At 41.4% G+C, this 12,992-nt stretch overlaps 1 protein-coding gene and 1 pseudogene across 1 annotated transcript in view; one reads left to right on the top strand and one right to left on the bottom strand.

Annotated features, from left to right (window-relative positions):
* Positions 1-5,735: 5,735 nt before the first annotated feature.
* On the bottom strand, positions 5,736-6,470 carry LOC144368570 (COMM domain-containing protein 2 pseudogene; annotated as a pseudogene).
* Positions 6,471-10,387: 3,917 nt separating this feature from the next.
* LOC144368571 (glycogen debranching enzyme-like) overlaps positions 10,388-12,992 on the top strand; it is a 62,028-nt gene continuing 59,423 nt past the window's right edge. The window contains 1 exon segment of the mRNA XM_078027767.1: positions 10,388-10,732. Coding sequence (XP_077883893.1) covers positions 10,388-10,732 — 345 coding nt within the window.

Consider the following 12,992-nt stretch of genomic DNA (forward strand, 5'->3'; position numbering starts at 1 on the left):
TCTTCAATAGGAAATATCACAATCGCCTTATTTTGTAGATGAGGAAACTGAGGCACAGAGAGTAAGAAAGCTAGTCAAGTGAGAGCCCCAGGTCTGTATTCTTAACTAATGTACCAATCCACCCAATAAGGCCAGTGAATGTCTTAGGAGAGGCAGTGATTCATTCTTTTTAGTTGCTGGAAAGTGATTTTTCTCTCCTCTGCACCACCACCCATTTGTTGGCTTTGTCCATTCAGGAAATAATTAATCAATGTTCATGTGTGTTTTGTGGGGCTTGCATTTGGACTGCACTTTTTAGTCTCCAGGATGATCTTTTTTTTCAGAGAAATTATTATAATTACAATTTTATTTTATTTTTTTATTATTAATCTCATTTTTAGCTTATTTTTTAAAATTTATTTTTATTGACTTTTTTAAAAAATAAATGACAGTGGAATGCATTACAATTCTTATTATACATATGCAGTATAATTTTTCATATCTCTGGTTGTATATAAAGCATGTTGACACCAATTCATGTCTTCATACATGTACTTTGGATAATGATGTCCATCACATTCCACCATCCTTGCTAATCCCTTACCCCTTCCCTTTCCCTCCCACTCCTCTGCCCTATCTAGAATTCATCTATTTCCAGGATGATCCTACTGCATTTTTTCAACAGATCCTAGGGTAGGTAGGGCAGGAATTGTGAGTTTTTCTGTCATTTCCATTCTAGGAGGTGTCTGAACCAGCTTGGTATTCCTTGACCCTCTCAGGAGCTGCAGGTATCTAAGGAGAGGCCTGGGCACTCTGCTTCCCTAGGAAGGCCTCACACTTCTCCGTTTCTCATCGTGGTCCACCCCTCTGTCCTGTAAACCCTCACCAAAGACTCTCAGATCACCTCTTGTTTTGCATTCTTCATGCCAGCCCCAGGACAACCAGAACTTTGGAAGGTCCCATTCCAGCTCATGGGCAGATCTCTTCCTGAGAAGCTGCCTCCATCAACCTCTCTCACTCTGATATGTGTCCTCTCTGCCTCAAGGAAACAAAATCTAACAGCAAATGATGCACACATCACCCCTGACAGGCAGAGTTGGGGCTAGAAGCTGGGTCGATTGAGAGTCCTTGGGGGCATTTCCAGGAAGGTCTCCTGGAGCATGGTCCCTGATCTGTGCCAATGGCAGATGTTGCTTTACCATGCAAGACATGGCTTGCAGCCTTCTTGCTTAGGTAGCTGGATTATTATTCCATTTTTATTTTTAGAGCCAGAGTAGACATGATCAATGTAATTTCAATGCTCTGATCATAAACCTCCATGTTAATATTTCCCCTTTAAATTGAGTATTTATGAGTCCTTTAAGAACCACCTGGATATTCTATCTTGAAGTCCCAAAGTCATTTAGCTATAAATTATCAAACATTCTCTTAGACCTTTTTCCTTGGTCTGGACTTGATTATTTCTAATGATCATAAATGCCCCCCTAACATTCCAGACATGCACTGTTATAGTCACGCCATCAGCCAGAATAGAAGCGGGGTACCGAGTCACCCATGTGTCCCCAGCCGGTGCTGAGAGGTGTAACGACCTTCACACCTTTTATTGTACAGGAGAGAGGGTGAGGAGGATGCTGTGTGAGGGGTCGGATCTCATTGGGTATCTCTGTCTTACCTTCTGGAAACATGTGCTGGCCTCTCACTGAACTCTGTGAGCAGTGCCTGGTGATATCTCTGAAGCCAGTTCCTTACAAACATATTTAAAAGTGGTATGTAGCATGGTTCCAAAAGCAATGTGGGCTCCACCTTACCTTCAGAGGTCAGGACAGCTGAGTTTTGCCAGGCTGCCATGCAGCCGTCACTACAACCTGGTGCGGCTCAGACTCGCTCCTGTGCTGGAACCAGGCCCAGGATCTTATACCTACTACTCCTGATGCCTCCTGACATGCCTGTCTTCACACAGCTCTTCTGGCAGACTGAGCAGCTGCAGATACTGGCACTGAGTCCATCAGAAGGTGCAGGCTGCCAAAGCACAGTTACAGGGAGGCGAGAGGCAGGCAACCTGTGACTGGGCTCTGACCTTTTCTGTTCTGAGCTCTATTCCAGAGCCAGTGACCTGACAGAGCAGCGGCTCAGGCAACCGTCTTCTCCTCATGTGATCTCACAAACCAGAGATGCTTTTCCTCTACTCCCCAACTCCCTTAAAAAAATCCTGACGTATTTCTGAGCTTAATTTGGCAAACATTTGTGCCTGGGGCTGCGGGGGGCCCAGGACCCAGCACTTGCAGCTTTTCAGCCGCGTACCTGTTCCTGTGCTGTCTAGTCAAGCTGCAGCTCTTGAAGGTTTCTCATCCCCTGGATTATTCCTCCTCCATCCTAAGAAACTCACATAAATCATCAGCCAGGAGGAGATGGGAAGTCCATAATAAGAGAGCAGAAAAGAGTGAAAGGAAGTCTTTAAGCCTCACCCTGCCTCCAGAAAAGGAGGAGGAATTGAAAGATTTGAAGTGCTAGTTAGAGTTAGAAACTTTTGCCCTTCAGTTTCTTTCCAAATAAAATGTGATAATTTCCAAAAGACTTTTTATTGAAGTCATAATAACTAAGCTTTCTATAATTATGTCATGAATTAACAAAATATTAAATTTTAATTTGCTTTTAAATCATCATTAGATTTATTAATATTAAAATTACTCTTCTCATGAATACCTTTTAGATGGTCTGCCGTGACACTGTGAACTAAGGGGATTGAACTCAGGGTCACTCAACCACTGAGCCACATCCCAGGCCGTTTTTTTGTATTTTATTTAGAGACAGGGTCTCACTGAGTTGCTTAGCATCTCACTTTTGCTGAGGCTGGCTTTGAACTCAGGATCCTTCTGCCTCAACCTCCTGAGCCAATGGGATTACAGAAATATGTCACCACACCCATTATCACTCATTGCTATTAACCTTCTCTCAAGCCACCCAATGATTACCAAATATTTTTTTCTGCAGCAAAGATTCCCAGGCACTGCAAAGCTGGCACATCAAAGGGCCAGGGGTTTCAATCTGCTCACCATCACTACTTAATACAACCTACCTAATCACCAGCTTGAAATCCTGGGTTCCACTAGACACCCCTGAGCATCTTCCCCTCTTGGTCTCCACACCCCACAGTCAGCACATTTGCTTCCAAATGCCTTACCTTTCTCCAAAGCCGCCAAGAAGGGCATCCAACTGCCTTGCGACTGCCAGCCTGTCCTCTTGCTCATATGTCCTCTTCCCTCTGCCCTGTACTCTTTGTACAAAGCAGATTTGGTTGTGCTCTTCACTTGCTTGAAACTAACTTAAAATCAGAGCTCAGACACCTGCAGCCTGAGAGCATCCTGTCCCTCAGGGAGTCCCAGACCTGCAACGAGAACCCCTTGGTGAGCCTTCAGATATGTCCTTTCCTAAACTCATTCTAAGGCCAATAAATGTGGATGTCTGGGGGTGAGATCCAGGCACTAAGAACTTCCCAGGTGACTCCAGGGACAGCCAAGATTCCACTGTTTTGTTTGCTGGTCAGATGACTGAAAAATGAGCACAGGTGTGGGAAAGTGCCTCTTCTCAGCATGTGGCCTTTGTTTTCCTCTTCCATCTCCATCTACTGCCACCATAAATCCATGCACATCATTGAAACATTGATTACTAATTTTCTCATGTTTCAAAAGATATCAGATGCCAAAGATTCAATTGCCCATAACTCACATTGATAACACACTTACATTGTCCATACTGGCCTGCTTTTATTAAGTTTTTAGTTATTTCTCGTAAACCTACCTTGAAAATTCAAGTGTAACAGCTTTCATGGAAGTATACGCTTTCCCCTGCCTCCTTTTACCTTTAGGAGTCCTTATTCTCTCACTTTCTTTGAAGTTTTATCGCAGCTGCTAGTATTCCTAACATTATATGTGTATGTGTATGTGTTTGTGTGTATACAAATGCATATAAATGTATAAAATTTTAGTGATCCTTTAACAAAAATATTCTGTTGAATGTATCTGCATTCTGTGTAGTCTGGGAAGAGATAAGAAGAGAGAGAATGGGAGAGAGATTAGTTTTGATGTGTTGTTTCATATTATGGGAGCAGACCATCTGAAATCCATGGCACTTGTCAGCAAGCTGGAAATTTAGGAAAAAGTAGATGCTGCAATCTCAAGTCAATTCCATAAGTTAGCAGGTTGAAAACTCAGATGAGCCTTCTATGTTGCAGCCTCGAGAAGAATCCTTTCTGCTTTAGGAACCTTAGTTCTTGCTCTTAAGGCTGTCAATTGATTAGATGAGGCCCACCTACACTATAAAGGGTGGCCTATGTTATTCAAAGTCAATCTTAATCACAGCTAAGAAGTATTTTTCCACATCTAGACTGATGCTTAACCAAACAACTGTGGACCATAACCTTCACCGCTGGACACATAAAAATAGCCATCAAAGAGTGGTGGTCCTTAAACTCACCCACTGTGCTCACTGGTTTTGACTGGAGTCAGCCTGTGGATGTACCTGGTTGCCTTGCTCACTCTCCTGCTTATTCACTTTTGAGAAGTCTCCATGTTTTTGCTGCTCTGAACTTCATTGCTGCAGGCTTTAGGCACAGGCCTCCCTTGTGTGGGACTGTCCCTGGTATATGTGCTGGGAATGTGGCTGCTGTTCACAGGGCATATGAGAGGTCAGCCCAGGGATCACACCCAGCTCTCTTCCTAGAAGCAGCATCAGTTCCCACAAGTGTTGATCACATGTGAGATGCCCTTGGTCTAGTCTCCTTGGAGGTGTCCAGGCACTTTATCATGGTCTCTTAGCTGTTGGCAATAAAACCTTCAGAAGCTATTTCATTATGTGGTCTATATTTATTGTCATTGATAATGTTACATTACTTTTCTGTGTTTGATAGTCATTTTTATTCCTTTGTAAAGTTTCTGCTCATATATTTTGGTCATTTTTAACTAGATTAATTATATTTTTCTTACCAATTCGTAGGTTATCTTTACATATTTTTAATTTTCAAGTGTGTTAGTTATATTGAAACTCTATCAGTTATATTGAAAATATATTCTTAAATATCTAAACATTTTTAGTTTAAGACATCTTTCTTCCCCCAGATAATGAAGCATTGATTACATTATTCTTGTATCCATTATTTATAAATGTAAATGACAGTGTGTCTTTTAGTTGCTTTGGGTATATGGAAAAAATTAATCCTTGTGAAAATATTATTAATAACCACACAAAATTGAGTACTACTTAAGTCAATGAACCATAAGTCAAACTTCAGCAATATGGTGAAAACTACTTATCTTTACATTCAAAGAAAAATGCATGAACTTCCTATAACAATATGGGCATATAATTTAAAAAACTCACACTCACTTTACATTATTCTTAGCTAGTAACATCATGAGATGCTTTTAAAAGTCAGAAGTATTGTACTATTTAGAAATACTCTGAATAGGAAAGGAATTAGCTATAAATTTTATTCTCAAAATTGATCAATAAGGAGGAAAATACTAGTTAAGCAGACAAAAATGTACCAAAAACAGGGTATTACTCATATACACAGAAGATATGAACAGTATAGATTCATTTCTAGTTGATTCATTCCTATTTACACATTTACAATACAAAATTACATTTCAATCTGTCAAGAAGCTGACCACATTTTGCACCAGAAAAGGAACTTGACTTGAGCTTCTGATCATGACCTCAATATCCTGAAATAGGAAAAGGAATTTCATGGTATCTAGATGCATTTATCAACACCAATTAATAAAAATTAATTCTGAAAAGTAATTCCTGAATGTCATCCATTCACAAATGAGTCAAAGGCATTAGGACCTTAACACTTGGTACTACTTGATGTTGTGAACTACTCTCCTACAGTGGTTTGTTTTCATCTCCTCCAAGGATTGCTACAGTTGCTGAACTAAATGAAGTAGGGTGGCTGAGTCTGCCTGCAGAACTTTGGTGTTGTGGTCTCCATTCTGATTTAGGTGTAGTTTTATGGTCACTGCTGGCTGAATCTGTTGCCTGAGACTTCTGCTTGCAAGCTGTACATCTAGTCACCACTCAAGGCTGTGGTAACTGGGAAGGCTAGGTGCCAATTCACCCAGAATAGTCCTGATCTTTTTTCTGTTGTCCAGGTAAAGCTGAAGCAATAATTTGTTCAGTTCTACAGAGAATCCCAGAACAAAAACAAGAGTCTTGGAAATCCACTTCAGAAATCATGAGCTTGGAGCTCTCGGTGAGCAGGTAGGTCAACCCATCCACACCATGCTGGACAATGTTGCTGCTCATGTTGAGCTTCCTGGTGGTGTCCTCATAGACCTTGGGGATGGTCCCTCACCTCAGGAACTCCACACCAATCCACCCAAACTCCACTACCACTTCTTCGGCAGGAAGGCCAGGTGCTCCCTATGCTCTTCTGACAAAGTCCAGCAGCATAGCACCTGGGTCTTCCTGTTTAAGACATCTTTGGACATACAGATGTCTTTAATTTTTTTAAAAAATATTTTTTAGTTATAGTTGGACACAATACTTTTATTTTATTTATTTATTTTTATGTGGTGCCGAGAATCAAACCCAGTGCCTTGCACATGGTAGACAAGCACTCCACCACTGAGCTCCAGCCCCAGCCCCAGATGTTTTTAATTTTATGTTCTCAAAATACTAATCTTTTCTCATGTGATCATGTGTTTTCATGCGTGCATTCTTAGGAAATATTTTGTAAGATCAAGTTTTAAAAGCTATCCACAATATTTTCCACTAATCATTTTAAAATTTTATTTTAAAATATTAACATGGTTAATATATCTAGAGTTGGCAATGCATATGGAATGATGTAGGAATGCAAGTGTGTATTTTATTTGTGGAATGTCAATTCTCCAGTCCCATTTGTTAAATAATTCTCTCTTTCCTACTTCTCTATGATGCCATCTTCATCATGAATCCAAGTTGTCTATGTGGACAGTTCTGTTTCTGGGATTCTTAAGAATGTGTTGATAAACTTGTGTTTTTATTCTATTGATAAATGATTCTTGTTACATCGGTTGAGAATGTTTCCTTCCACTACAGAGTAAAAAGAAAAAATATGATAATAAGACATCCACTTTATAGAAGGGTAATAATAGTAACCTGTGTGATAGAGCTTTCCTTGGGAAGAATATATGTTGGACATATTTTTTTTTAATGTGGGAGTATCAGAACGCTGCTTATAGAACCCACTCAACACAAAGTAGCCATGAAGCAGAGACCTGTCTCCTACCGATGGACAGCTCTCTTTCTTTCATGACATCTATTCTGACCCTATGAAAAGTCTACCCAAGTAAAATAATTACCACTTACTCAGTATTGTAAGGAGAGTTGTGAGAGACTCTTCATCTAATAGAAGAAAAAATAGGCCTTAATCTTCATCATGTGGGATTAGGCCCCAACTTCCTCTTACTGTACAAGAATTAAAACCAAGAATCAATAAATGGGATGGAATCAAACTAAAAACTATCTTCTCAGCAACAGAAACAATCTGTGAGGTGAACAGAGAGCCTACATCCTGGGAGCAAATCTTTACACCTCACATATCAGATAGTGCACTAATCTCTAGGGTACATAAAGAACTCAAAAAGCTAAACACCAAAAAAACAAATAACCCAATCAACAAATGGGCTAAGGACATGAACAGACACTTCTCAGAAGAGGATATACAATCAATCAATAAATGTAAGAAAAAATGCTCATCATCTTTAGCAATCAGAGAAATGCAAATTAAAACCACTCTAAGATATCATCTCACTCCAGTCAGAATGGCAGCTATTATGAAGACAAACAACAATAGTGTTGGTGATGATGTGGGGAAAAAGGTACACTCATAAATTGCTGGTGGGACTGCAAATTGGTGCAGCCAATATAGAAAACAGTATGAAGGTATGGAACCACCATTTGACCCAGCTATTCCTCTCCTCAGACTATATCCAAAGGACTTAAAAACAGCATACTACAGGGACACAGCCACATCAATGTTTATAGCAGCACAATTCACAATAGCTAAAGGAGGGGAAGGCAGGGATGTGGGGATAGGAATGATAGTAGAATGAAATAGACATGAGCCAACCTAGATGTCCTTCAGTGGATGAATGGATAAAAAAATGTGGCATATATACACAAAGGAATTTTACTCAGCATTAAAAAAGAACAAAATCATGGCATTTGCATGTAAATGGATGGCGCTGGGGAAGATAATGCTAAGTGAAGTTAGTCAATCCCCAAAAAACAAATACTGAATGTTTTCTCTGATACAAGAAGGTTGACTCATGGTGGGGTTGGGAGGCAGAGCATGGGAGAAATAGGGTAGAGGGGTGGGAGAGAAAGGGAGGGGGCAGAGGATTAGCAAGGATGGTGAAATGTGATGTATGAAGACTTGAATTGGGTGTCAACATACTTTATATACAAACAGAAATATAAAAATCGTGGTATATATGTGTATTAAGAATTTTAATGCAAAAAAATAGTGTTACCTTAGGTAGAGGAAAGTGAAAGGAGGGGAAGGCAGGGGATATGGGGATAAGAAAGATAGTAGAATGAAACAGACATTATTACTTTATATACATGTGACTGTATAACCAATGTGATTCTACAACATGTACACTCAGAAAAAGAGAAATTATATTCCATCTACGTATGATATATCAAAGTATATAAGTGCATTCTACTGTCATGTATAACTAATTAAAGCAAATTAAAAATTAAAAAAGAGAGAATTGTGGCTTTGACCAATAGCGTTGCCCCTGCATCTCCCTAAAGAGCAAGAGTGCATGGCTCTTGGAAAACTCCCTCTGCTGAGAAGCCTTGCTTACCTTCAGTCTGGTCCTCACAACTAACCTCTTACACTGTTACCGAGAAAGTCTAATGTATGCATGGGAGTGGATATGTCATGAGAAATAGAACATTCAGACATTTAGATTGTATATTGCTTCCATTCTGCATTCTTCTTGCACACTACCCTACTGTGTAATTTTGCAATGAATTTCCTCTTGCATTTTACTGAACATTTTTAAATTCTTCAAAAACTCTGTGATTCTAGAATGCTGAGTTGTTTTGTGAGCCTCTGTGTTTTCATGCAAAATGGAATGTCTAATTGATAGGAGGTTGCTGTTACATCAAAGTAGTTTTGTACTTAATGTAATTTCTACATTTTGTACTTAATGTAATTTCTACATATTTGTACTTAATGTAATTTCTACTAGCATTATACTATTTTAATCAGAACAACTTTATAATGACAATAGCTTAGTTTATAATAATAATAGCTTAATAGTTAATTGATAGGCCAGACCCACTCCAGGTTCCTCTTTAGATTTCATGGTGTTTTAGCCTTCAAAATACTTTTTTTTTTGGGGGGGGGAGGATGTACTGGGGATTGAATTTAGGGGCACTCTACCATGGAGCCACATCCCCAGCCCTATTTTGTATTTTATTTCAGAGACATGGTCTCACTGAATTGTTTAGTGCCTGCTTTTGCTGAGGCTAGCTTTGAACTTATGATCCTCCTGTCTCTGCGTCCTGAGCTGCTGGCATTACATGTGTGCACCTGGCTACCTTAAAAATACTTTTAAAAATGACCTAGACTAAGTCTTATATTGACAAACGTAGTATATGCCTTTATGTATTTATGTTCTTTTGAACATCCCCTAATAAAATTTTATAATTTGTGTACAGAAGTCTTAAGTCTATTTTTTTATTATTTAGGCAATTTCAGTCTCTGATATTGTTGTAAATAGTATATCCTGTTCAATCACAATTTCTAATCATTTGCCACTGGAATATAAAACTTTAATTTTACTTTTATACCTCAAGCCTTTATTCAGGAACCTTGACAATTTCTATAGGTATTCCCAATAATCTTTTTGGAGATTACATTTTCGTTTTTCAAAATATAAATAGTTTGGGCTGAGGATGTGGCTCAAGTGGTAGTGTGCTCACCTGGCATGCAGGAGGCACTGGGATTGATCCTCAGCACCACATTAAAAAAAAATAAAATAAAGATATTGGGTCCATCTAAAATTTAAAAAAAATATGTTAAAAAATGTCATCATTTGAAAATAATGCAAGTTTAAGCTTTCTATATTTTAGTATTCCATTCTTCTACTTTCTTTTATTCTCATTATATTTTACTCATGAGGATCTCCAATACAAATGTGATTAAACATGGTGATACCGGGTATGATTATTCTGATTTTAAAGTAAACATTTCTAGGGAGGAGAGATGCTAGCAAGAAGTCTGACTAGAAGCCCTACCATCCTTCCTCCCACAAAGACAACTCCCAAAATAAGGAATGCACTTTGGTGAGGGTAAGTAAAGAGAGCCTCAGAGCACATCTAAGGATCAGCAGAAGCCAGATAGAGCATGGGAACCTGGGATGTTCACACAGAGAATAGGACACACTTAGTGTCTGACACACCATCAACAGCCAGGAGCAGCTCAGAACAAGGGAGCCTCCTCCCTGTGTGGACTAATCAAGCAAGAGGACACCAGCAGCTCCCACCCAAACCTTGGACATCTTCCATACTCACTACTAGGACTCCTGTATTCTCATGCCACTCAGCTCCCCTGAGGGGACTGCCTGGAGTCCACACATCTGAGCTCCCAGAAGAGAAGGAGGTGACGGTGCACCCCACTCCTGTGGCCAGCACAGCTATTAGACCATGGCACCTGGGGACTGGAAACACTGCTGGATTGTGTCTTGCTCAGGTGACAGTCATGGCACCCCACCTTCCCTGAGACTTAGGCACTGCTAAACCACCCACACTTGGTGGCCTGCCACTCCTGAGCCCAGCCCCTGTCATAGCCTACCCCATGGGGCCAGGCTGCAGTGAAGCCACACATCAGTGCTCCCAGGATCTGGTGCACCCTGCCCCTCAGGGCCTGGGCTGGGACTGTAGGCTGCCTCCTGGAAGAGGCATCTGAGTGCCCACAGCAGTCATAACCCACATCTGACTGAAGTTTCACATCACTTCTTGGGACCTAGCTGAGCAGCTAGACTTGCAAGGGCTGAGATGAATGTAGTGCTGTGGGTTCAGAAAACAGAGCATTGGCTTAGCTGCATCCTCACCCTACAGGTCAGAAAACCCTACAACCCTAGGTATGACCCAGGACCCTGCAATGCTGGAACTGTGTGAGCTTCCTAGACCTTCCAGTCCTAGAACTGGATAGGCCTCTGTGGGGGGCTGTTGCTCTGAGTGACCAGCATTTTCCTTCCCTGATTGGTCGCAGCTCTGTCAGTCACTTCCAGTGATCTGGCCACATTCAAAGTGGCCCTGATCCTGGAAATAGCAGAATGTGTCTTCATGCTTAGGCGTGCCTTCCTATAACCCCAGGGGTCGAATTACCTTACCTGTCCTTGTAACCTTGCCCCTCTTGACCTTTTCTGGATGGAATTTTCTAAAGAATGACAGTCTCCCCAGTAAAAGTCCACTCTTGGACATGCTCACTCTCACCAGCCCCTCATGACATTCCTTGCTCTCCCATTTGGGGAGCTTGAGGCAGAGGAAGTGTCCTGGGTGTTTTATTTGGTATCCTAGGAAATTCACTCAAGCAAAATTTAGTTTGGCTGCCTGCGCTGCTGGGGGTGGCAGGCCTCCCACAATTCTGCAGTCCTGGAACTGGGTAAGAATCCTAGACCCTACAGTGGAGTGATTTCCCAGAACCCTGCAGTTCTGGAACTAGGTGAGTTTTCTGGACCCCCCACCCATTCCTGGAACTGGGTGACCCCCAAGCTACTGAGCTGCTGAGCCACTCCGCTCCCTAGAGAGGAGTCATTATATATATTTGTTTCCCTTCCCTTCGAAGTGCAGCATTGTGGGAGTTAATCCTTGAATGTGCCTGAGTTTACTCCCTGGCTAGGTGTGAGGTGCTCAGATACTTTTAATGTGGCAGAGCTCTCCCCACCCTTCTTAGATTTGAGAGCTTTGCTGTGTGGAGACGTGTCTCACCACTGCCCCAAAGATCCAATCATCACCCCTGACCTTGCCACATTGGCCCCCCTTGACCTTCATCAGATGAAATTTTCCCCAGAATTGTTTGTTCCCCAATGAAAGCCCTCTTCCTAGTGTGTTCTCTCTCTCTCTCTCTCTCTCTCTCTCTCTCTCTCTCTCTCTCTCTCTCTCTATCTATCTATCTATCTTTCTCTCTCTCTCTCTCTCTCTGTCCTCTTCAGTAAAACCTCACTGCCCCCCTGGGGAGCTTGAGGCTGAGGGTTCAAGGAGCCATCCCAGAGCTGGTTTAAAGGTAAAATGGTGTCTGTGTCTTTAATTTAAACTCCCTGAGGATTTTCCCACGTGACCAAACTGTTCACACCATCTGCTCTGGCCATGGACTAAATAGCACCACAAACTCTTATTGCAATCATAGAATGAGAAAAGGCCAGACTCTTATGTAGATCAACTAGGAATTCTTTTGAGTTTATTGAGATGAAAAGTGCTTAGAACAGTACCTGACCTAATAAATTCTCAGTACACTTCACCATCACTTGGTTAAGATCAGCATTTCTTATTGTGTACTATATGTCCTGAGATAGTGGAAGTATGTGCCTTGCCAGTGGTCTGAGGGCTTTCCAATGGTGCTGCAGTCTGGCTGGGCACAAATCATGAGCCACTGAAGCAGGAACAAACTTTGTTTCTGAACTTCACCAGCACACTCCACACACGCTCCCCAGGAAGTCTCCCGAACTCCACATGGCCCAGGCAGTCAGTAAAGGTCTAATATACAACCGAATCAATACAGCATCATCTTAATGGCTTGCCTCCCAACCAATACTATTGTCAAAATGCCAGGGACCATTCCGACTCAGCTGTGGCTCTCAGCACAATGGCCCTGTTTATAGCCCATGGTTCTCATCCCTGCCACCTGCTTCTTTTCCCACATCCTTGGGCAGTAGTTTGCAGACAGGTGCACACCAGCATCACTTGCAGGTCATCATTTCATCTGACCTCCTTCTACACCTGAGGCTGCT

Source organism: Ictidomys tridecemlineatus, chromosome 11 (assembly GCF_052094955.1).
Source record: "Ictidomys tridecemlineatus isolate mIctTri1 chromosome 11, mIctTri1.hap1, whole genome shotgun sequence".
NCBI lineage: Eukaryota > Metazoa > Chordata > Mammalia > Rodentia > Sciuridae > Ictidomys > Ictidomys tridecemlineatus.